Source organism: Neovison vison, chromosome 13 (genome assembly GCF_020171115.1).
Source record: "Neovison vison isolate M4711 chromosome 13, ASM_NN_V1, whole genome shotgun sequence".
Lineage (NCBI taxonomy): Eukaryota > Metazoa > Chordata > Mammalia > Carnivora > Mustelidae > Neogale > Neogale vison.
The window spans coordinates 3,861,008-3,884,446 of record NC_058103.1 but is presented as its reverse complement, the minus strand read 5'-3'; the positions used below and the strand labels follow the sequence as shown (position 1 = coordinate 3,884,446).

The 23,439-nt window shown below is 59.7% G+C and overlaps 1 protein-coding gene and 1 long non-coding RNA gene across 2 annotated transcripts in view; one reads left to right on the top strand and one right to left on the bottom strand.

Moving 5' to 3' along the window:
- The window catches only part of DYNC1H1 (dynein cytoplasmic 1 heavy chain 1), a 68,076-nt gene extending 51,091 nt beyond the window's left edge, over positions 1-16,985 (top strand). Inside the window, exons 47-78 of the mRNA XM_044229855.1 lie at positions 80-294; positions 376-580; positions 1,586-1,759; positions 1,867-1,986; positions 2,180-2,300; positions 3,563-3,758; positions 4,193-4,310; positions 4,407-4,622; positions 5,262-5,474; positions 5,572-5,699; positions 7,129-7,282; positions 7,701-7,847; positions 7,943-8,093; positions 8,233-8,486; positions 8,570-8,704; positions 8,793-8,887; positions 9,028-9,202; positions 9,372-9,447; positions 10,110-10,270; positions 10,507-10,618; positions 10,721-10,781; positions 10,865-10,988; positions 11,118-11,231; positions 12,069-12,239; positions 12,420-12,637; positions 12,732-12,835; positions 14,503-14,714; positions 15,082-15,235; positions 15,686-15,828; positions 15,983-16,151; positions 16,371-16,498; positions 16,633-16,985. Of these exons, the coding sequence (XP_044085790.1) occupies positions 80-294; positions 376-580; positions 1,586-1,759; positions 1,867-1,986; positions 2,180-2,300; positions 3,563-3,758; positions 4,193-4,310; positions 4,407-4,622; positions 5,262-5,474; positions 5,572-5,699; positions 7,129-7,282; positions 7,701-7,847; positions 7,943-8,093; positions 8,233-8,486; positions 8,570-8,704; positions 8,793-8,887; positions 9,028-9,202; positions 9,372-9,447; positions 10,110-10,270; positions 10,507-10,618; positions 10,721-10,781; positions 10,865-10,988; positions 11,118-11,231; positions 12,069-12,239; positions 12,420-12,637; positions 12,732-12,835; positions 14,503-14,714; positions 15,082-15,235; positions 15,686-15,828; positions 15,983-16,151; positions 16,371-16,498; positions 16,633-16,761 (4,893 nt within the window). The 3' untranslated portion in view covers positions 16,762-16,985. The remainder of the gene's footprint in view (positions 1-79; positions 295-375; positions 581-1,585; positions 1,760-1,866; positions 1,987-2,179; positions 2,301-3,562; positions 3,759-4,192; positions 4,311-4,406; positions 4,623-5,261; positions 5,475-5,571; positions 5,700-7,128; positions 7,283-7,700; positions 7,848-7,942; positions 8,094-8,232; positions 8,487-8,569; positions 8,705-8,792; positions 8,888-9,027; positions 9,203-9,371; positions 9,448-10,109; positions 10,271-10,506; positions 10,619-10,720; positions 10,782-10,864; positions 10,989-11,117; positions 11,232-12,068; positions 12,240-12,419; positions 12,638-12,731; positions 12,836-14,502; positions 14,715-15,081; positions 15,236-15,685; positions 15,829-15,982; positions 16,152-16,370; positions 16,499-16,632) is intronic.
- Positions 16,986-19,159: 2,174 nt separating this feature from the next.
- Positions 19,160-22,761, bottom strand: LOC122893964. Its single transcript, XR_006381731.1, has 3 exons — positions 22,736-22,761; positions 22,011-22,061; positions 19,160-19,287 (listed from the first exon to the last, which is right to left on the bottom strand). It is a non-coding gene; the product is annotated as an uncharacterized LOC122893964 (long non-coding RNA).
- Between the last annotated feature and the right edge of the window lie 678 nt (positions 22,762-23,439).

Genomic DNA, 23,439 nt, shown 5'->3' with positions numbered 1-23,439 from the left:
AGCGCCCCGTGTGTGGTGCTGCCTCCGCGCCGTTCCGGGACACCGGGACCAGTCGGTAGTTGTGCTCCTTGTTTGCCAGGTTCCCGGCCTCTTCGAAGGGGACGAGTATGCCACCCTGATGACCCAGTGCAAAGAGGGGGCCCAGAAGGAGGGCTTGATGCTGGACTCGCACGAGGAGCTGTACAAGTGGTTCACCAGCCAGGTCATCCGCAACCTCCACGTCGTCTTCACCATGAACCCATCCTCAGAGGGGCTCAAGGACCGCGCGGCCACCTCCCCGGCGCTTTTCAACAGGTAACGCCGCTGTCCGCCCCACTCTGGGTCACGGGCAGCCCCGCGCCGGGGAGCTGTGGGAGACGTGGCCGTCTCTTTCAGGTGCGTGTTGAACTGGTTTGGGGACTGGTCCACGGAAGCCCTGTATCAAGTGGGCAAGGAATTCACAAGCAAAATGGACCTGGAGAAGCCGAATTACATCGTGCCCGATTACATGCCAGTCGTGTACGACAAACTGCCACAACCGCCGTCACACCGCGAAGCTATCGTGAACAGCTGTGTGTTTGTTCACCAGACTCTGCACCAGGTGAGCTCCGTGTCCGGACAGAGGGTAGCGCGGAGGCTCCCCAGTGGTAGACACAGCACCACGGCCTCTTGGTGCCTCTCTCAGGAGCACTTCCTCCTCCTTGTTACCAGGCTGCACCCCCGGGGGTCACTGACCTTCGCTGCCCTCTGGCCGTGGCCTCTGTGAAGCGTTCTTCTCTGCTTTGCTTGTCTCACTGCCGGGGTGTGTGTGTGTGTGTCCGTGTCCTAGCTGTCCATTCCCAACCAGGGCTCAGCATGCTTTCCCTGTAAAAGGCCAGATAGTGAATGTCTTGGGCTTTGTGGACTAGGAGGGTTTTTGAGCTACTCGGCCCTGTCCCGGTACGCAGCCTCCACAGCCCACGTGTGAGCAGATGGGTAGGGCTGTGCCCTCTAGCGCTGTGTTGGCAGAAACAGGCAGTGGCGGGATTTGGCCCACTGGCTGGGGTTTGCTCGCTTCTTATCATGGAAGGGTCCCGTTCGCTCCCCCCGTAAGGCTTTGTAAAACCCACTCTAAGCCTGCGGGAGCCCTGAGGACCACTGCTCTGCCGCACCTACAGGCCGCCTCCACTGCCTCTGGGATGTGGCCTGGCCCTGGCTTCCCTCGCTGGTCTCCTGTTCTGTTGCCCTGCACTAGCCTGAGGGGCCAGAGCAGCTGGTCACACAGAGCTGTGCCCTCTTGCCCTCCTCCTGCTGCCATCTCGTACTTTGGTGCCCGTGGACGATCGGCAGGAATCAGGGGGCAGAGCGTGCAGTGCTCCATATGAACAGGAGTACACGTCTGGGTCACCAAGGTCACCTCTGGGTTGTAGAGACGTTTGAGGAGAGAACTTAGGGGTCTGAGGGCTCCCTGGGATTTCCCAGGAGGCTGAGCTGAGACCCCAGCTCAAGCGTGACTCCTGAGGGCCGAGGCCGTGCCGCCACATCACCTGGCAGAGCAGTTAGCTTTCTGAGGTGTAATCACAGAGGATGTCCTGAAGAGCGATAAGATCGAACTGTTTTCTAAAAGGCTAACGCTCGGCTGGCAAAGCGCGGGGGCAGAACGATGGCCATCACGCCTCGCCACTACCTGGACTTCATCAACCACTACGCCAACCTGTTCCACGAGAAGCGGAGCGAGCTGGAGGAGCAGCAGATGCACTTGAACGTCGGGCTCAGGAAAATCAAAGAGACGGTTGACCAGGTACATCCTAGGGGTTCGCCTCCCTTACTGGCAGGGGGCTAGCATAGGCCCCTTTCCCGGTCATTTCCGCATCCTTCCGTTTTCCTCACGTGGTGTCTGTCCCTCAGGTGGAGGAGCTGCGGCGCGACTTGAGGATAAAGAGCCAAGAGCTGGAGGTCAAGAACGCGGCCGCCAACGACAAGCTGAAGAAGATGGTGAAGGACCAGCAGGAAGCAGAGAAGAAGAAGGTGAGTGTTTGCCTCAGGAGCCCCAACCGGCCGGGTCCGCGCCGGCCGTTTCCAGGAGCATAGCAAGTCTGGTCTGAGTGGGCTTCGGGGTCTGACGGCTTGGGGTTGCGGGTGTCTGGGCGGGGCAAGGAGTGTTCAGGAATCACTCAGCAAAGTAGCCAGGACCCATCGCCGAGCCTTCCTTGCTGTCCAGGTGATGAGCCAGGAAATCCAGGAGCAGCTGCACAAGCAGCAGGAAGTGATTGCCGACAAACAGATGAGTGTCAAGGAGGACCTGGACAAGGTGGAGCCTGCGGTCATCGAGGCCCAGAATGGTACGTCCGCACCACCGGGTCTGGCTCCGTCCGCGCTGCTGTGCAGTGTGGGGACTGAGCCTGGTCCTTAGCTCACGGCTTCCCGAAATGCTGGAGACTGCCTACATCTCAGGAAGTAACGGTTTTTTGTTTGGGTGGTTGGTTGGTTGTGTTTTTTTTAAGATTTTATTTATTTGACAGACAGAGATCACAAGTAGGTAGAGAGAGGAAGGGAAGCAGGCTCCCTGCTGAGCAGAGAACCTGATGCGGGATTTGATCCCAGGACCCTGAGATCATGACCTGAACGGAAGGCAGAGGCTTAAACCACTGAGCCACCCAGGAGCCCCAGAAAGTGAAGCTCTTGTAACACTGCTTCCACCAGAGTGGAGCCCTTCTCATGAGAGATGGTTGACAAAACAAGGTTTATGTGAATACGTGGGTTTTTTTTTTCAAAATCTGGTGATAATTACATGAATGTGCTTTTACGAATCCCTGACTTGAACATCAGCAGAAATGCCGTGAAGCGCGCAGTGTCGCCGCCTCGTGGTTTTCCGAGCCCGCTCCGGCTGGGCCAGTGACAGCCGACCTAGGTGCCCTAGCGGCCGCTCTCTGTCCCCGCCTCCAGCGGGGCCCACCTGCGGACGCTGTGCCCACCCCTGCGGCCTCCCCTGCCCCATGGTCCCTTCTGGCCCCATGGTGTTTGCTCCAAAGGCAAGGGCTTTCTCTTCTCCCTCAGGAGGAATTCACAGCGTCCAAACCTTGGATTTTCCTTGAGAGTTGGATTAAATGAGAACTTAATGTGGTTCTCATTGCCAGGTAACCACTGAGAAAGTGTTTTCATCAAAGTTCAGGCTGGACGACTGTTTTAGCTTGTGGAAGGCTCCGACCGTCCTTTTAGAACTGTATTCACCCAGCCAGGCCAGTGGTTTGTGAATTCTAGCAGATTGAAAACATCTTTGCTTAAGTTGTGGAAGACACACACGTGATGAAAATGTCTTTCTGGAGCTGGAGCTAGTGGGGCTGGGAGACCTCGCTGAAGGCAGCGGCCGGCTCTTTACGGACCGTTCGCTGTGGGTTTGCTAGTACAGTGAGAACCTCCTATTTCAAAGGTCGGTCCCTCCTACCATTTTAGTTTAAGTTTAAAGACGCAAAGTCGTGCTTGCTCAGACCTTCTGGGCGGGGCCCCTCCTCGCTGGGAGCCAGGGCTCTGCTGCACGGCCGCCCCTCACCGCCCTCCCTCTGTCGCCCTCCCGCCCCGCCTCTCCTGCTGCCGCCGTGCTCAGCCGTGAAGTCGATCAAGAAGCAGCACCTGGTGGAGGTGCGGTCCATGGCCAACCCCCCCGCGGCCGTGAAGCTGGCACTCGAGTCCATCTGCCTGCTGCTGGGGGAGAGCACCACGGACTGGAAGCAGATCCGCTCCATCATCATGAGGGAGAACTTCATCCCCACCATCGTCAACTTCTCTGCAGAGGAGATCAGGTGAGCACTGCCTCGGAGCGGAAGACAGTGCCCCGACGCTGGGAGGTTTCCCTACTGTGACGTCCTGTCGCCATGGTGGGGGTATATTCCAGAGGGCAGCGTCCGTTATGTTAGCACGCATGCCTCCCAGGCCGGTTCCTTCAGAGTGGTTGTCCAGTTTCTCCCTCCCGTTCCTGGCACTAGCTCTCCGGTTCCTTGACCTGTGAGCCGAACGCCCGTCAGCACAAGTAGTTGTGAGGGCCTTGCCCCAGAGCCCAAGGCAGACACTGTCTCCCTTAGTGGGGGCGGGGCAGGGCTCAGAGGCCTTCCCCGCGGCAGGGCCACTGTCACGCAGAACACGGGGGCAGCCGATGGGAGCCGGCCTTTACATTGCGGTTTCCTAGAAACTGTACATTCAGCCGACACTGCTTGGAACTCCGTGTCCTCTCTTGCAGCGACGCCATCAGGGAGAAGATGAAGAAAAACTACATGTCCAACCCCAGCTACAACTACGAGATCGTGAACCGGGCGTCCCTGGCCTGCGGGCCTATGGTGAAGTGGGCGATCGCGCAGGTAGGCGGCGCGGCCCGGAGCTCCGGTGGGAAGAGCCGCCCCCCGCCCCCGGCCGGTGGCTCCTGAGAAAGAACCACCGTGCGTCTGTCTCCTCAGCTTAACTATGCCGACATGCTGAAGCGGGTGGAGCCCCTGCGCAACGAGCTGCAGAAGCTGGAGGACGACGCCAAGGACAACCAGCAGAAGGCCAACGAGGTGGAGCAGATGATCCGGGACCTGGAGGCCAGCATCGCCCGCTACAAGGAGGAGTACGCCGTCCTCATCTCGGAGGCCCAGGCCATCAAAGCAGACCTGGCCGCCGTGGAAGCGAAAGTGAGACCCTCCGCAGGCCGCGCCGTCTTCCCGCCTGCTCCCCTTCGCTGGCTTTGGGATGTGGAACAGCCGCGCGCCTGCCCCGCCCTCGTCTGGCCGGCTCTCTTGCCTGAGACATCCTGCCGGCTTCCCCGAGGAGTCACTGAGTGGCGTTAATCATGCCAGGGGGTGATCTGAAGCTGGGAGCCCCCTCCCCACGCCAGCCCCCAACCTGTGCGTTCGCCCACCTCAGTTTCAGTGGGGTCACCTGTGGCTGGGTGTCTGTCCAGGTCTCACGTCCACTGCCGTGTGCTTCGCCGTACCGGTCCTCCCCCTGAGCTCCCAGGATACTCTCCTCCCCCGCCAGCAGCGCTGCCTTCCTCCGCCGGCCTTCCCCAGCCCTCTGCCCCGGGCACTCTTCCGGCCCAGGCCCCGCTCCCACCCACGCCTCAAGGCTGACCCCTGCTTCTCCGCGCCCCCTCGTGCCCCCTCGCGCCCCCTCGTATTCTGAGACCTGTGCTGTCCTCCACCGTGGGGGAGCTGGATCGCTCCCGAGACTGAGCAGCTGTTTCCGTGCGTTTCCGCCCCCGGCCCGCCCAGAGCCCTGCAGGGGGACAGGTTTTCCCTTTTCTGCATAAATCCTGCTCCTCTTCCCGGTAGGTGAACCGGAGCACCGCCCTTCTGAAGAGTTTGTCCGCCGAACGCGAACGGTGGGAAAAAACAAGTGAGACTTTCAAAAACCAGATGTCCACCATCGCCGGGGACTGCCTCTTGTCAGCCGCGTTTATCGCCTACGCGGGTTACTTTGACCAGCAGATGCGCCAGAACCTGTTCACCACCTGGTCCCACCACCTGCAGCAGGCCAACATCCAGGTACCGGGCGGGGGCTGCGCCGGCGGGAAGCGCGGGAGCCACGCCGCTGTCCGTTCGGCCGGTCCCGGGAGGAGGAGTGACCGCCGTCCCCTTTCAGTTCCGCACGGACATCGCCCGCACGGAGTACCTCTCCAACGCCGACGAGCGCCTCCGCTGGCAAGCCAGCTCCCTGCCTGCGGACGACCTGTGCACGGAGAACGCCATCATGCTGAAGCGGTTCAACAGGTACGAGCTGGCGCAGAGCGACTGGCGAGTCCTCGTGTGCGGCGCGCCCGGGCTCTGCGGAGCCGAGTAGGGACTTGGCGGCGGGCGAGCAGCGCGGCCGGCGTCGTGCCCGTCTCTGCCGGGGGGTCCGCGCGGGCCTCGTCCTCGCGTCCTGCCCATCCGAATCGTCCTGCCGTGAGCCTCTCTCATGTGGGCGTTCGGGGCGGATTGGCAGGGCTGTGCTGGGGCAGGCGGTGGAACAGACCCTCTCGGCGTATCGGGCGGCCGCAGGTACTTAGCTGAGACGAGGGGCATCTGGTCTCCCTGGTTCCTGGCCTAAGAAGCCCAAATAAGAAGGTCCCTCGACCGCAGGCAGGGCGGCTGGACACTGGCTCCGGGGTCCGCAGCACCCCGACCCCATACAGGGCCCCTGGCCCTCTCTGCGGCAGCTCCCTACCCAGACACCCTGGGTGTTTCTGGCTTCGTCTCAGTATCTTAAAATCCTGGAGCCCATGAAGCGTGTCACTGTCCCACAGACACAAAGGATGAAGACTCCCAGCCCCTCGGGCCCCGCCTGCGGCTCCGCGTCTTGCCCCGTGGTGCTGCTGGGAGTGTCGATCCGTCCTTGCGCTCTGCGCCGGGCGGGCTCCTCTGAGCGGGCGCACAGGCACTCCTCCGTGCTGCGCCGGCACTAGCCTGGCCCACGTGGCAAATGACAAACCTAAGGACGGTGTGTGACAGCAGACTGACGGCACCTCGGGGGCCCTCATCGGGAGCCAGTTAGCAGCTCACCGTGCGTCTCCAGGGCGGGTGGCTGGGGCCGCTGCAGACCCGGCCGCGCATGCGCTGAGTCCGCAGAGGGCTGTCCGGCAGGCGGCGAGGGAGGAGGACACGTGCCACATGAGAGGGCAGGTGTGCTCTCCGCGGACACACGTACCCATGCGCACACGTGTGTCTGTAAACGCCTGGAGCTTCTCCCAGAAGAAAACCAGAAACCCGTGACCAAAAATAGGGGAAGGGGGAGTCTTCCCACCGTATGCCCTTTCATAGCTTCTGAATTTTGTGCAAACACATGTACGTGGAGTACATTTTTTAAAAAGTGTTTTAGTTGGCCACATGACCCTGGACCCATCACTCTTAGTGCCCCGTCTTGCTCATTCATAAAAGAGACGAGCTGATGGTACCTTCTCCCAGGTTCCTTGTGAGGACTAAGCTGTGTCTGCCATTCGTCAGAGTCCCTGGGGGTCTAAAGCCGCCCTGCCCTGCTCCAGGGAATCTGTGACTCGGTTAGCTCCCTACAGAAGCGCTTCAGAAAGACGGCTTTAGCGGCAGGCCTTTGTGACACTTGTGTTCGTGGGACTCTGGAGACCACGCTGGAGTGGTGGGGACAGCCTTCCCGTCATCTTTGTCGAGGCTCCCTGAACCTGCTCTAATGTCGCCTCCCCCTCAGGTACCCGCTGATCATCGACCCCTCTGGCCAGGCCACAGAGTTCATCATGAACGAGTACAAGGACCGCAAGATCACGCGCACCAGCTTCCTGGACGACGCCTTCCGGAAGAACCTGGAGAGCGCGCTGAGGTTTGGGAACCCCCTTCTGGTGCAGGTGTGTGCAGCAAACACTTGATGGGGTACAAAACTGGAGTCTGCCTGTGACAGTAACGGCACTTGTTTGATGTCAAAGGATAAAGGTTTGCGATTGTTCTGTGAAAAGTTGGGCCAACAGAACAGTGTTTATTTAGTCTCAGTCATCACAGTGCACTGGAACTTTCTGCACTGATGGTAATGTCCTCTGATCTGTGCTGCCCGCTGTGGTGGACGTGTGTGTGGCTGAGGCGACTGAGGAGTGTTTTAATGACGTGGCCACCAACGGCTCATGGCCGCCGTACCAGACGGGGAAGGTCTCCGTGGCTCGGTGGCTCCTGAGTTGTGTTTGGAACAGGAGCTCAGGGTCAATGCCACGTTATTTGGGTGAAAATACATACTGTGGAGCCCTGACCATTTGTTTGTGTGCGCGTCCGAAGGATGTGGAAAGCTACGATCCAGTGTTGAATCCAGTACTGAACCGGGAAGTGCGGCGAACAGGGGGCAGAGTGCTGATCACCCTCGGCGACCAGGACATAGACTTGTCACCATCGTTTGTCATCTTCCTGTCCACCCGAGATCCAACTGTAAGGAACAAGGCATCTCAGAAAAGCAGCAGTGACAGCACTTGGTGTCACGGCTTGGGTGACAAAGCAGGCGGTTCTGTTACTCATTTTGGCAGGTGGAATTCCCACCAGACTTGTGCTCCCGGGTCACATTCGTTAACTTCACGGTCACCCGTAGCAGTCTACAGAGCCAGTGTCTGAATGAAGTTCTGAAAGCAGAAAGGCCGGACGTGGACGAAAAGCGCTCCGACCTCCTTAAACTTCAAGGTGTGTTTCTGGGTCTGGAGCTTCGGGAGTCTTGAGCAGGTTGGGGGGAACTCGGAAGGGACTAGAACACGTCAGATTTATTCAGACCTTCTGGAGGAGCAGGGGTGCCGGCAAACTCGGGGTGTTCCGACCGTTTCAGGGGAATTCCAGCTCCGGCTGCGCCAGCTGGAGAAGTCCCTGCTGCAGGCCCTGAACGAGGTGAAGGGGCGCATCCTGGACGACGACACCATCATAACGACCCTGGAGAACCTCAAGAGGGAGGCTGCCGAGGTGACGAGGAAGGTGGAGGAGACGGACATCGTCATGCAGGAGGTGGAGACAGTGTCCCAGCAGTACTTGCCTCTGTCCACCGCCTGCAGCAGCATCTACTTCACCATGGAGTCCCTGAAACAGGTGACCGTGGGGGCCGCCCACCGCGGGACAGTGCACCGCATGCCGCGTGCTCCCGCCTGATGGCCATCACCTCTCCCTTCCAGATCCACTTCCTGTACCAGTACTCCCTCCAATTCTTCCTGGACATTTACCACAATGTTCTGTACGAGAACCCCAACCTCAAGGGCATCACCGACCACACACAGCGCCTCTCCATCATAACGAAGGATCTCTTCCAGGTAGAGCACCTGGCGCTTGGCTCTGTCGGGGCGGGATGGTGGGAGGTCCTGGCCCAGGGACCGCAGCGTGGGCCGCTCTCGTCCCCAGGTGGCGTTTAACCGGGTGGCCAGGGGCATGCTGCACCAAGACCACATCACCTTCGCCATGCTGCTGGCCAGGATCAAGCTGAAGGGCGCCATCGGGTAAGGTCGGCCGCCCCGCTTTGGGGGTCGCCTGTGAGCATGGGACGAGGCCTTGAGGGGAATAGATTCCTTCCTATGACCGCTCCTTCAGGGGCGGCAGAAGTGAATCGGAGATCCTGCTAACCTGCTGCCCCCTCCAGGGAGCCCACCTACGATGCCGAATTCCAGCACTTCTTGAGAGGAAAGGAGATCGTCCTGAGTGCTGGCTCAACGCCCAAGATCCAGGGCCTGACCGTGGAGCAGGCTGAGGCGGTCGTGAGGTTGAGCTGTCTCCCTGCGTTCAAAGACCTCATTGCAAAGGTTCAAGCCGACGAGGTAAATGTTCTGATGCTTCCTGGCCTCTTCGAGGAAACTGGCCTTGAGGGATTGCGTGTGTCGCACTCACGTGGGCCGTCTGATACGTTCGTCTCGACTTCTCTACCCACAAAACGAGCTCTGCTCCATGGCATCTCTCTCTCTCTCTCTCTCTCTCTCATCTCCACAGCAATTTGGCATCTGGTTGGACAGCAGCTCCCCGGAGCAGACGGTCCCGTACCTCTGGAGTGAGGAAGCCCCGTCCAGTAAGCCCGTGTCAGGCTCCCTGTGTTTTCATTCTGGACCCAAATGTGAAATTGGGCTTTGCTGCTCAAGTGAAGGGACACTTCCAAAAAAAAAAAGTCACCAGTTCCTGAAATAAGTTATCTCAGCATTAAAACTTGAGGTCCTAAGTCCTGCTCCACTCACGCTTGAAGATGGGGAGAGACCTAGATAGGCAGGCCCTCGCCCAGCGTCAAGGGAGAGGTGGGCTTGTTCTGGAGTAGTCTCCCGCTGCCCTGTGCTGGCTGCGGCGGGGGGGGACGAGCTCCAGCACTGCCACCCAGCCGGGGTGGGGCTGGTGGTCACTGGCAGCGTCCCTAGATAGTGCCGGCACTCACAGGTACTCAGCAACACATGGGTGTCTGTGGAGTCCTTTAAACCGGTAACTGCCACGGTAGCCACAGAGGGGCCCACACAGCAGACACTGTCACACGTATGTCCTGAGGGTTCACTTAAGACAGGAGGTGGTGGCAGTGCTCCTGAGAGCGGAGAGACCAGGGGCGGCAGCACAGTGTCTCGGGTCACTTGAGCTGCATCTTGTACACTGAGTGTCCCCAGGCCGGAGCTTGTCGCAGGACTGGTCCAGCGGGGGCGGCGTGGAGTCTGTGCCGCGCGCGCCCCCCAGCCCTCTACTTGCCTTCTGCAGCACCCATCGGGCAGGCCATCCACCGCCTGCTCTTGATCCAGGCCTTCCGCCCCGACCGCCTGCTGGCCATGGCCCACATGTTTGTGTCCACAAACCTGGGGGAGTCCTTCATGTCCATTATGGAGCAGCCGCTCGACCTGACCCACATCGTGGACACTGAGGTATGGCTCTGGCTCCCCGCAGGCCCCGGTGTGCCTCACCTCCTCCGGTAGCCGGTCACCGTCTCCTCGTCAGGCCACACGCCTGCTCCAGACCAACCCCCAACCTGGGCCGTCCCCCGGCGCCCGCACCTCAGGGCCGGGAAGCCTTCACGAGGCCTGTCTGTGGGGCTCTCCCCTCGACAGATCCACCATCTGGTGGAAGCCCTCTGCCTTAGTTCTGATCTCTTCACCTCTAGGTCAAGCCCAATACTCCCGTCCTGATGTGCTCCGTGCCTGGGTACGACGCCAGTGGGCACGTGGAAGACCTTGCGGCCGAACAGAACACACAGATCACTTCGATTGCGATCGGTAAGGGTGCCCGATGAATGATCCGGGCTGAAGCCCCTCGGAACTCGTGGTGGGCCTTGAGGCCCAGGCCTGCCTTGCTGACACTGAGTTTTCTGGCACCAGGCTCCGCGGAAGGCTTCAACCAAGCAGACAAAGCGATCAATACGGCCGTGAAGTCGGGCAGGTAGGCTGGCTTTGTTTCAGAAAGCCTTAGTCCCCGAGAATTGCTCCCGGAAGCCTGAAGTGTGGCTGCGGCTGTCCCGGCAGGTGGGTGATGCTGAAGAACGTGCACCTGGCGCCCGGCTGGCTGATGCAGCTGGAGAAGAAGCTGCACTCCCTGCAGCCGCACGCCTGCTTCCGGCTCTTCCTCACCATGGAGATCAACCCCAAGGTGCGAGCGGAGTGTGCGCGGCCGCTTTCTGTCCCAGCGCCGCAGGCGTGCGTGTGCGCGTGCGTGTGTGTGCCCTTGAGCCGAAGCGCGCGGCGAGCTGGACGGTGACGGGCGCTGTGTCCCCCTCAGGTGCCCGTGAATCTGCTGCGAGCCGGCCGCATCTTCGTGTTTGAGCCGCCCCCGGGGGTGAAGGCCAACATGCTGCGGACGTTCAGCAGCATCCCCGTCTCGCGGATCTGCAAGGTAACGTGGCTCTCTCCCGGCGCGCTGTGTCTGCAGTAGTCTGGGACGTGCGTCCCATCACCAGCCTCGAGAGCAGGTCTCCACCTTCCCAGAAGCGCCATAACAGCTGATTGCACTGGAAATGTCCTGAGCTGTAGCCAGAAGTCCCTTCCTGAGGATAGGCTGAAAGATACCCGTGCACGGTGCTGGGTCGCGGGCAGTAGCGGGCAGGCTCCCAGGTGAGCAGACACCGCTGCGGAGCCCCAGGCCGAGCTCGGATAGTATCCGCCGTAGGTGTCTGGCAGGCCTGTGCTCCCAAGCCTGGTCCCTTGAGGCTCATGAGCAGGGAGAGGGTTCCTTACGTGCAGTTTTATTTTGTGCCGGAATCCAGTTTTGCTGACAGTTTCAGAAAACCTGTTAGCATTTTTTGTGGCTGAACAGTTGATCTACATGGTGTTATTAGAATGTGTCCTTATTAATAGGAAAGTTAGCATAATTGCCAGCAGTACTGGTATTAATGTGCCTCCTCGGAAGTCCTAGTGCTTGAGGTTCAAGGTGGAAAGCTTTTTTTCTTTTTTTTTTAAGACTTTATTAGAGCATACGCATGCGAGCAAGGGCTGGGGGGACAGAGGGAGGGGGGGGAAGCAGGCTCCCCGCTGAGCAGAGAGCCCGATGCGGGGCTCGATCCCAGGACCCTGAGACCATGACCTGAGCCGCAAAAGCAGGTACTTGACTAAGCCACCCAGGCGCCCCTGGAAGGTTCTTTCTGAAACTTTGACAGAGGAGCCACGCTATTGTCTTAGCTAGAAAGGGTGCTGCTTTGTGGGGACTCCATCATTGCTAACCTTCCTCATCCAGTCTCCCAACGAGCGCGCTCGCCTGTACTTCTTGCTGGCCTGGTTCCATGCGATCATCCAAGAACGCTTGCGTTATGCACCCCTGGGGTGGTCGAAGAAGTACGAATTTGGGGAGTCTGACCTGCGTTCGGCCTGCGACACGGTGGACACGTGGCTGGACGACACGGCAAAGGCAAGTGCAGGCTGCTGGGCCACAGACGGGAGGGGGGCGCCTAGAATTGCTTGTGGGTGTGGCAGATGGTGGGGAGTCCCGTCTGTCATAGGGGTGAGGAAGAAACCTGCCCTTCAAGACTCCAGGCTGTGCTGGTGCCCCTCCGACCTGCCCCCACAAACCCCAGCCTTCCTCACACAGGGGAGGCAGAACATCTCGCCAGATAAGATCCCCTGGTCCGCACTGAAGACCCTGATGGCCCAGTCCATCTACGGGGGACGAGTGGACAACGAGTTTGATCAGCGTCTGCTCAACACTTTCCTGGAGCGTCTGTTCACAACAAAAAGCTTTGATAGTGAATTTAAGCTGGCCTGCAAGGTCGACGGGCACAAAGACATTCAGATGCCGGACGGCATCAGGTACGAGCCTGCCTCCCGTGACTTTGACCTTTGCCACACCAGCCACTTGACTGCTACGGGCAAAAGGGCATTTCCAAATGTGCTGGTTTTCCAGGCGAGAGGAGTTTGTCCAGTGGGTGGAGCTGCTCCCCGACACCCAGACGCCCTCCTGGCTGGGCCTTCCCAACAACGCCGAGAGAGTCCTGCTCACCACCCAGGGTGGGTACCCTGCGCGCCCGGCCCCCCACTGGCGCTTCTGCTCCTGCCTGCTCCTGCCTCCACCCTGAGGAGAGGGGGAAAAGGTAGTCGGTTCCAGGTGGCATCTCTTCCCGGTCTAGGCCCAGGTCCTTGAGGTCTGGAAATTCCGTGTTGGTTTCAGCAGACCTCATTTCTTTTTCCTTACAGAATTGAAAGGTGCCTGACTACATGAGGGCTTTTTGTTCTATTTTTTTTGTTTTTAAGATTTATCTATCAGAGAAATCACAAGTAGGCAGAGTGTGGGGTGGGAGGGAAGCAGGCTCCCCACTGAGCACAGAGCCCGATGCGGGGCTCGATCCCAGGACCCTGAGCTCATGACCTGAGCCGAAGGCAGAGGCTTATTAACCCACTGAGCCCCCCAGACATCCCTTACATGAGGCTTGAAAATCAGTTTTTATTAGAGTAGTCCTTAGAATTTTTCCTTCCCTGTCTTTTTTTTTTTTTTCTTTTTTTTAAGACTATTCAAGAAGTATTTAATGCGGTGGTTTTCAGAGTGTGGTCCCCAGCCCAGCTCAGCAGCCTCCTCACAACTTCTATAAACGCAGATTCTCAGGGCCTGCTTCAGGCGTCCTGCGTCTGAAGCTCGGGCCCCCCCGCCCCCCGCCCGTGTGCTCCAGCAGGCACTCGTGGTGGCAGCTGTGTCCACGAGCTTGTCCCCACTGATCTAACCCAGACTTGTCTTTGTGGGAACCAGGCCCAGAAAAGACTTTGAGATTCGCCCAAACTCATGCAGCTGCTTGATAGTTCCCTTTAGGCCAGCCCTTCAGCTCTGCACGAGAACCCCTAGCTACCGCGCTTCCTCTCTGCGGACCACCTTGACCCCGTGCCAATCCACGCCCCACTCTGTGAGGTGCCGGGGTCCCCTAGGCCACCAAGACAAGAAGCTGGGCTGCTGGCCACTGTGAATTTGAGGCCTAAGTGCAGGGCAGGCTCTGGCGGGTCCAGGGCTGGGTGGGAAGTACACCCTTGTCCAAAACCTATACTGAGGTCATACAGTGTTTTAACACTGGAGGCACCTGCTTTGGCCCCATGACATGGGAATGGTGTGTAGGATTTCTCCCTCCCCCTGTCCTAACACCAGCTGGATGCCTGGATAGGGCGCTCAGTATTAACGAGCCCCCGGACATAACACCGCGTCCCCCCTTAGAGCATCCCCGAAGGCCTGGACTGATGGCTGGCCCCCTTGGGAGGCCCTGACGTTCGAGCTGGACAGGCCCGTCCTCTCTGCTCCAGCCTCCGGTTTGGTTCGGGGACGGGACTTCCAGCTGTCCCGGGCCAGGTGAGGGACAGGATGACACGAGGCAGAGCAGTGGGCATGGGCAGCCCAGGACCACAGCGCGGCGGCCTCCCCTGCTGGAGCCTCGCCTGCCCCAGAGCCCAGCCCTCTAGGAGCGCCCAGGCGTGTGAATCCGGTCTCCGAGCAGCCTAGTCTTGTCTTGTGCTCAGGCTGCTGGCTCAGTGCAGCCGACTCGGTCTGGCCATCGCCTTCCTCTGTACGTGCCGCTTTACTCTCTGGCCTGGTGTCCACACGTGGAACCGTGCCGGCATGCATGACGCGGCCCGCACGCTCACGTCCTTTCTCCTCTGCTCCCTGCCCGCTCCCCGCCCCGTGCCGCCTCCGGGTCCAGGCGTGGACATGATCAGCAAGATGCTGAAGATGCAGATGCTGGAGGACGAGGACGACCTGGCCTACGCCGAGACCGAGAAGAAGGCCAGGACCGACTCCACGTCCGACGGGCGCCCAGCCTGGATGCGGACCCTGCACACCACCGCCTCCAACTGGCTGCATCTCATCCCGCAGACGCTGAGCCACCTCAAGCGGACGGTGGAGAACATCAAGGTGGCCAGGCGTGGGCGGGGCCGCCGCGGGGGGTGGGGGGGGTAGGGTCTGCGCTCCGGGCCGGTTCGGGCTCGGCCTCCTCTCGAGCTTGTGGGCGGCTGCGCCCGGACTCAGGCGTGAGGGCTGATCTCCTGCCGGGGCTCCATGTGCACGAGCGTGGTGACGGGGTCCCGGAGGAAGCGTCCCTCCTCTTCGGGGCGCACGACCAGGTTCCCACCCACTTGGTGCAAAATCCAGTCTGAAGTCTCGTCTGGGAGCAAGCTCGGGAGGAGCCTCGAGCCTCGGGCGGCGCGGTGAGGCCCTGCGGGAGGACGGGCTCTTCCCAGAGTCCCCTTCACCCAGGCCTTCTCGTCTCGGACAATCTTAGGATCCCCTGTTCAGGTTCTTTGAGAGGGAAGTGAAGATGGGGGCCAAGCTGCTGCAGGACGTCCGCCAGGACCTCGCGGATGTCGTCCAGGTGTGCGAAGGGAAGAAGAAGCAGACCAACTACCTGCGCACCCTCATCAACGAGCTGGTGAAAGGTGCGGCCCTCCCTGCGTGGGGGCCGCGGGCGGCGGGGCCCCGGCCTGGCCTGGCACATCTCCTTCTGTGCCCATGTCCCTGGGGGCTGGGCTCACAAGGGCCTGAGGTTTTTTTCTGAACGTTTATTAAATCCGTAGAGTTTTTAGGGGGGCCAGCACATTGATGGGGAGCTTGAGTCTAAAGTACAGGGAGTCCCCAGGGGTCTCCTATCCACCCCAAGAGCCTGAATTGAAGGGTGAAGCCCAGCAGCTTGTGTGAGGGGAGTTAGCCGCCAAGGCAGTCTTTGGGGGGTTTGTGGCCCCCCCAGACACCCCTCCTCAGGCTGGACGAGCAGATGCAGGGGTGGGAGCAGGGGAGGGAGGCGGGCAGAGTAGAGAAGCTGCTGACCGCTAGCAGAATGACCCCTGTGTGCCCTGGGGATGGTCCGAATGACCATCCCCTTGGTGCAGGGATCCTGCCCCGGAGCTGGTCACACTACACCGTGCCCGCGGGCATGACCGTCATCCAGTGGGTGTCCGACTTCAGCGAGAGGATCAAGCAGCTACAGAACATCTCCCAGGCGGCTGCGTCCGGGGGCGCGAAGGAGCTGAAGGTGGTGAAGGCTGCCCCGCGGGGGGTGGGGCGATGCGGGCGCTGTCCTGGGCGGGGAGCAGCACTCGGGAGCCCAGGGGGCAGGCAGGACCCCAGCATGAGCTGAGGGAAGGGGTGGCGCTCTCTGCTCACCGGGGGGCTCTTGCTTCCTACAGAACATCCACGTGTGTCTGGGCGGCCTGTTTGTGCCCGAGGCGTACATCACCGCCACCAGGCAGTACGTGGCCCAGGCCAACAGCTGGTCCCTGGAGGAGCTCTGCCTGGAAGTCAACGTCACCACCTCCCAGAGTGCCACCCTGGATGCCTGCAGCTTTGGGGTCACGGGTGAGTTGGGGTCCTCAGCCACTCTGGGCTTCTCCCTGTGGCAGCCTGTCCCTGCACCCGGGCCTCCTCACAGGTGGTCCTGGTGGCTGGCGGCCTTCCAGGGCTGCTCCCAGTCCGACGTGTCTGAGGGCGGTCGGCAGCACGCCAGAGCCGTGCACTGCGTCACCGGCAGTCACACAGCCGTTACCACTGGTGACGGGGCCTGACTGCCTCCCGCAGGTCTGAAGCTTCAGGGGGCCACGTGCAGTAACAACAAGCTGTCGCTGTCCCACGCCATCTCCACGGTCCTCCCGCTGACGCAGCTGCGCTGGGTCAAGCAGACCAATGCCGAGAGAAAGGCTAACGTGGTGAGTGGCCCATTCCAGCCATCTGGGGTCAGCAGGTACCCCGTGTCCCCACCCCCCTCCCCGCATGCAGCCAGTCGCCAGGGCTGCCGCGGGCCCTCTGCCTGAGCCCGCACTGAGCCCGTCCTCTCCTCTAGGTGACCTTGCCCGTCTACCTGAACTTCACTCGGGCAGACCTCATCTTCACGGTCGACTTTGAGATCGCCACCAAAGAGGACCCACGCAGCTTCTATGAGCGCGGCGTGGCCGTCCTCTGCACGGAATGAAGCTCGGCTCCCTCGCCCCCTTTCTCTAGTCCTAACTATTTATGTCTCTTCATCATTCAACTGCTGGGAGGAAGCGCACGTGTCGGAGGAAAGTCCTTGGTGCGCCGTCGCCGTCAGAGGAAGCGGAGCTGCTGGCCGGGATGGCGGAAGCTGGCCCGACTCCGTGAGGTGCCTGGGGAGGCGCTGTAGCTTGGCTCGTTCGGGGAATAAAACACTAAGCACGACCCGGCCTCCCGCCTCTTCTGTGTCCGTCTCCTCGCCGCGCCGAAGCTCCGGTCCTTGGGGCCCTTCCCCCACAGAAACGAACCCCAGGGCCTGGCCAGGCAACGTGGGCGCCCATGCGGGAAGGGCCTGGACCCTGTCGCCCACCCCTCGTGGTACAGCCTGGCAGCGGGTTGGGTCACGTGAGGGCACGGATACCCTTAGCCGGCCGGTCCCCCATCCTGTGTCTCCCCCCCCCCCAGGGCCCTGCCTTCCCCCAGATCCTGGGGTGGCCGCTGGGCCTTGGCATAGACCCCCTGAGGCGAAAACCTGCCCTGCTGCTGCCCCCGTGCCCCACGCTCGTCCGCCAACCAAGGGACGGTCCGGGGCTGGGGGGTGCCTCAGCCGCTGCCTCCCACCCCCACCACTTCTCTGGAGCTGCCAGGCTCCGGCTGTCCCCAGGCCCTGGGGACAGAGTCCGCTGCCTCCCCACTCAGTTCGGACGTTCTGTCAGGAATCTAAGCGTTTTCTCTGAACCCTTAAGGGTTCTTAGCTTTTCTACAGCGAGATTCCTAAATGGGGCTGTAGGCTGTGAGAGCTGAGACCAGGCCTGAGGAAGCAGAACCTATAGAAGGGCCACCATGGGCATCTGTCCCCCTACCTCCCGTGCCTACCACGCCCAGGTAAGGGTCCCGGGCACAAGAGGAGCACCACCATCCTGGAGGGGGATGCGGAGCAGGTTCCTGAACGGAGGGGTGAGCGGAAGCCGCTGCGGTGACCAGACCCCCAACACCTTGCCAGGGGGTGTGGGGGGAGGGGCCGGCCACCCCAGGTCTGGGCTGGAAGCTCCTGTCAGACGTTTCCACATGCCTCAGGTGTGCCCGAGGCACCCACTTGATGCCCCCCAAAGCCCCACGTCACTCAGAGCCCACCTCCAGGGCCTCTTGGAGCCCCCCACCCCCACGCGAAGCTCAACCCATGGGGCCTGAGGGACCCCCCCCACCGGGGCTACCCTGTCTCCATCCTGTTGGAGGGGCCACAGTCTCCCCCACCCTCAGTGGGCAGAGCCTGCGGACCGGGGCTGAAGAAAACGCCTGCGCCCACTCCCGCCGGCCCGCCAGGAGGAAGGAGCAGTTCTCGGCCTCACGTGCACTTTCCTTTTATTGGCACTTGGGGACGGCGGTCCTAGGTGTGTGGGCCGCGGCCCCCCAGTGCTGGCACCAGGCTTGTACTCAGTTCATGCCTGCTGGGGAGCAAAAGGCCCAGTGAGCAAACCCACAGCAACTGGGAAAAGGGCCAAAGAGCCGCCACCACCCCTTTATTGTTAACAATCGGCCCATCAAATCCATGATCGTGTCAACAGCTCAGAGCGTCCCTCGGTACGCACAGTGAGGAGGAATGGAAACAGACAAGGACAGGCCCCTCACGCGAGTCCAGCACGCCCCTCCTGCCCACCGCCCCCTGCCACCCCCACCCAGAGCAAACATTCAGGGAGGGGGACGACAATGGGCACCAGGAGTCAAGGTTTAAAAAAAAAATCACTAGTTCTACAGAAACATGAATAGTAACAGGAAAGAAACTTGAATTTAGGGGAGGGGCGTCCCGTGACCCAGGACCCTTCCTCGGCTGGAAAAACCCATTTCCAGCACAGCTGGTGGGCACTCAGGTGTGCCTTACTTCAGACCTACACAGGGCAAGTGTTTCACGGAAACGAGTCCATCGGCGGCAGCTGTGACCCACGGGACCCCTCAGGGCTGTGGGACCCCTTCCTGAGCTAACTCTGCTCACCTTGGCCTAGGCCACATACTGCTTCTTTCTCTTAGTTTTCTCAGGTTCTGCAAGTAAAAGTTCCAGTTTCCTCTTGGAGAGGGTGAGCTTGGGTCCCTTGTCCTTCTCACCTCCGAGTCTGGGTGGCGGCCGGGTGGCTCTGGTTCTGCTCTGTGAGGGGCGGCCTGGCTCCAGGGGGCCCGCAGCGGGGAGGAGGGGGCCAGCTGCCCTGGGCCACGGGTCCTCGGTCATCCTCCAGTCTTCGGGCGACCCCGAGCGCCGGGCTGCCCGGCCTCGAGCCTCGGGGCTGCTGGCCTCCGCGGGCTGCATATCCACGTCGTTGGCCTCAAGGGACGTGGGGCCCCGGCTGGCCGCTCTCAGCGGGAGGTCTGCGGTTTTGGACGAGAGAAGGCCTTCTAAGCTAACTTCTCCCGGACGCCCGCACCGGAGCGCGTGGGAAGGCCCAGTACCATTCGCGTCACCTGGAGAACAGTCACTGTGGCTGGAGGCCAGGTGACCGGGGGGATCTTCTGAATCGCCATCGAAAGGATCTAAAAACTGAGCACAAAACTATTTCTGAGCCAGACGGCAACCTCCACCAGGAGAAAGTGCAACACGCCCCTCCCACGCAGATTATTTCTCCCAGCACTGATGCTGGCAGACTCTGCCAATGCGTCTGCTTCGCGAACGATAAAAAATGCCTTAGACGGGGCCCACTGCTGATTCGGCTCCAGCCCTGATCTCAGGGTCATGGGATCAAGCCCCGCAAACGGCTCCGTGCTCAAAGCAGAATCTGCTTGTCTCACTCTCCCTTCCCTACCCTCCCTAACCCTAACGTCCCTGCTTCAAAAATAAATAAATGTTTTTCAAAAATGCATAGACAGAGCCGCCTGGGTGGCTCAGTGGGCTAAGCCTCTGCCTTTGGCTCAGGTCATGATCTCAGGGTTCTGGGATGGAGCCCCACATCGGGCTCTCTGCTCGGCAGGGAGCCTGCTTCTTCCTCTCTCTCTGCCTGCCTCTCTGCCTGCTTGTGATCTGTCTGTTAAATAAATAAATAAAATCTTTTTTTTTAAATGCATTAGACAAATATCTCCTCACATCCCAAAAGCTTGAGGGTCCGTTACCACTGGGCGCCCAATCTGGGTCCCACCACTTAAAGCCCTTGTCCCAGGACTGCACACCAGCCCCGCCAGCTGGGTCCACACAGCCCAGCCCACCCTTGGGGTCTGAGCTCACTTCCTCCCAACATCCGGTTCCTGGCTCACCGCACCCTGTTCCTGACCGCCCGCCACCCCCATGCACAGGGCTGGCCAGAGGCTGAACGGAGCGTTCGGGGGCAGAGTTCATGGTTTTCAAAGTGCCCCGTTTCTGAGCAGCAGCCGTGGGTGACACAGCCCATCTTCCTCAGCAGCCTCCTACCTCTGTGACCACCTGAGGGGCCCCTGGAGCTTTTTGGACCTCAAGTCCCACAGCTCCTCGCTGCTGACCTTGACCCGATTTCCCAGCTCTTACTCCAGCTTCCCCCCACCCCCTTGCATCTGTGCTCTTGACTGAGCAGCTCTGGCAGTAAAGGTCTCTCTCCAGGGACATCTGAGTCCCCGCAACCGACCGCTGTCCCTTCCTGCGTTAACTGCGGGGAGCTGCACCCCGTGAATCTCCAGGCCAGGTTGAGACCTCCCAGATACAGCAACAGACCCCTGAGGTCCCTGCTGCTCGGCCAGCTGGAAGGGTTTCACTCCCTGTGGAGCCGCGGGCAGAAACGGCCCGGGGGGTCAACTCTCATGTGGGGAGTAAAAACCTGCCGAGGGGCTCATTTCTCCCGTGGACAGGTGACATGGTCACATATGCACCACCCCCAAAAACGGTAAAAATACAAATAGTTTCACACCATAATCTGTAGACAACTCTAATAATTTCAGATTCAGAAATGGGCAGAATTGGGCTTCACAGAGCCAGCATCGTGGGGCCCCATGGCAGAGCAGTCCCCAGCCCCACGAGGCCTCGAGGCCCAGACTAGAGAGCGCGTGTGGGGGACAGTGACGGGCTCACCCCTCACGTAAACCAACACAGTCCGGCTTCGCAGACAGAGAGGCCCAGCGGGGCAGGCGATCCCTGGCCACACGGCTAGGGTTAGACCCTTACCTGGGATCTTTAAACTCCACGAGACCACATGTCAACTACACCCGGATTACTGATTTTAATTTTTTTTTTAAGATTTTATTTATTTATTTGACAGAGATCACAAGTAGGCAGAGAGGCAGGCAGAGAGAGAGGGGGAAGCAGGCTCCCCACTGAGCAGGGAGCCCGATGTGGGGCTCGATCCCAGGACTTGGAGATCATGACCTGAGCCGAAGGCAGAGGCTTAACCCACTGAGCCACCCAGGCGCCCCCTGATTTTGATTTTGATTGCAACAGATGCTGAGGGGTGACTGGCTGGCTCAGTGGGGTAGCCTGTGGCTCTTGATCTCGGGGTTGGGAGTTCAAGGCCCACAATGGGCATAGAGATGACTTAAAAATAGCATCTTTGGGGGCACCTGGGAGGCTCAGTTAGTTGAGCATCTGACTCTTGTTTTCAGCTCAGATCATGACCTCAAGGTCGTGAGATCAAGCCTTGTGCCAGCTCTGTGCTCCGTGGGGAGTCTGCTTGAGGTTCTCCCTCCCTCTCCCTCTCCCCCCACACCCGCTTGTGCGCACGCACATGCTCTCACTCTAAAAATTAATAAATCTTTTAAAAAAATAAAGTCTTTTAAAAAAAATCTATTTTAACAGAAAGAGACAGTGAAAGAGGGAACACAAGCAGGGGGAGTGGGAGAGAGAGAAGGAGGTTCCCCACTGAGCAGGCAGAGGCTTAACAACTGAGTCACGCAGGCGCCCTAATAAAATAGATTCTTAAAAAAATAATAATAGGGGCGCCTGGGTGGCTCAGTGGGTTAAGCCTCTGCCTTCGGCTCAGGTCATGATCCCAGGGTCCTGGGATCGAGCCCCGCATCGGGCTCTCTGCTCAGCGGGGAGCCTGCTTCTCCCTCTCTCTCTGCCTACTTGTGATCTCTCTCTGTCAAAAAAATAAAATCTTAAAAAAAAATAATAGTAATAATAATAATAATCAACTGAGGCACTCAGGCGGCTCTTGTGGAACACAGTAGTACCTCAGTGTTCCCACCACAAAAAAGCACACACAAGCAGGCCCCAAACCACTGTCCTTGGAACGGGCCTTGACATCGGGGACAGCTCCACCAGCCCCTCAAGGGGGAGAGTGGCTCTTGGCTCATTCTGTCACGTACCTCCCTCCAGATACCTTCAATTAAGTCCATGTGATTCTTTTTGTGATTGGCCTGGAAAAATTAAAAAAGAAGGCTGAATAATCCTTTCTAGGATGGCAGGCAGACCGACAGCAGGTAGTGTTCTAGGGCCAGGGACCGAGGGACGGCAGCTGTTCCCGCCACACCGGGCCCTCAGAGGAAGGCAGCCCTTGGAGGGTGGGCAAGAGGCACCTCCTGGTTTAAGGGACTAACATGAGAACCTGGGCCGCCGGGAATAGGAAAAGGAGGACCAGGAACGCGGCGAGAAGGAGGCTAGATGTGATCCCCACCTCACTGGGAACAGAAAACCCTGCACTCGTTCTAAACCCCAACCTAGAAGATCATGGAAGATTCTAGATTATCTGTCTTAACTCCTTCCTTCCTTTATAGGAGCTGAGGCCAGACAGCGGCCAGGCCTTGCTCAGGGCCCTCTAAAGAACCCCAGGGCTGGTATCAGATGTTCTAAAACCTTCCCCAAGGATCCCAGGCTCCTGGGGAAAAAGGTTGTTGTTTCTTCTTGATCAAAACGCAGGAGTTTGAACCCATTGACATTTCAGCAGGGAAGAAAGACCCATAATGATTTTACCAGGAACCACCGAGAAGAGCCGCCAGGACGCCTGGTCCGGGAATCGCAGGTCGCCCCGCCGCTCCCACACCCCCGCACCCCGCACCCCACACCCCCAGGAGGGCCAGGGCGGTGAGAGTACCTTGAAGCGGTGGAGTGTGTTTCTCTGCCTCTTGCGGAAGCCGGCCCTGGTGCAGGCGGAGCTGAAGGCCACCCTGATGCAGGTGGGGCGGCCGGACCTCAGACCGGCCATGGCTTGGGGGCCAGCTATGATGGACTTTTCACTGCACTGGAAAACATCTCACTTGACATTACTTGTCCTCACGAGGACAAAGCCCAGGTCACTGGTGGCTGGGGTGGGGGAGGGGCAGCCTCCCCAAGGGCAGGCGCCCAGCAGGAGGGCATCCCCCGGGAGCTATCTGGCAGTTCGTCCAAGTCAGATCTACCTGCCCCAGAGGTGAACTGTACTGGGTTCCACCTTGCCAAGACAAATCTAGGGGTGTCTTCAAAAAATTTTGTGGTTAACCCTCTGGGGCCAGCTGGTGGTGGTGATGTCTAGCCCGTGAGCATTCCGTCCGCGTGGGGAAAGCCCTGGGCCCCCAGAAGCTCCATCCAGCCGAGCTCAGTGGAAAGGTCAGATTCATTGACCCTGAAAATTCCAGAACAGAACCCACGACCCAGCTCAAATGTCTTCTCCCTTTATTTTAACAGATGAAGCATGTGAACCCAGGTTGGGGACTGACTCACTCACCCAAGCGGACAGAAACCTTTCCCCCACCAACCCAGAAGTGTGAGGTTGTTAAAAACAATTAAAAAGGAAAAAAACAACAACAACAACACAGGGGC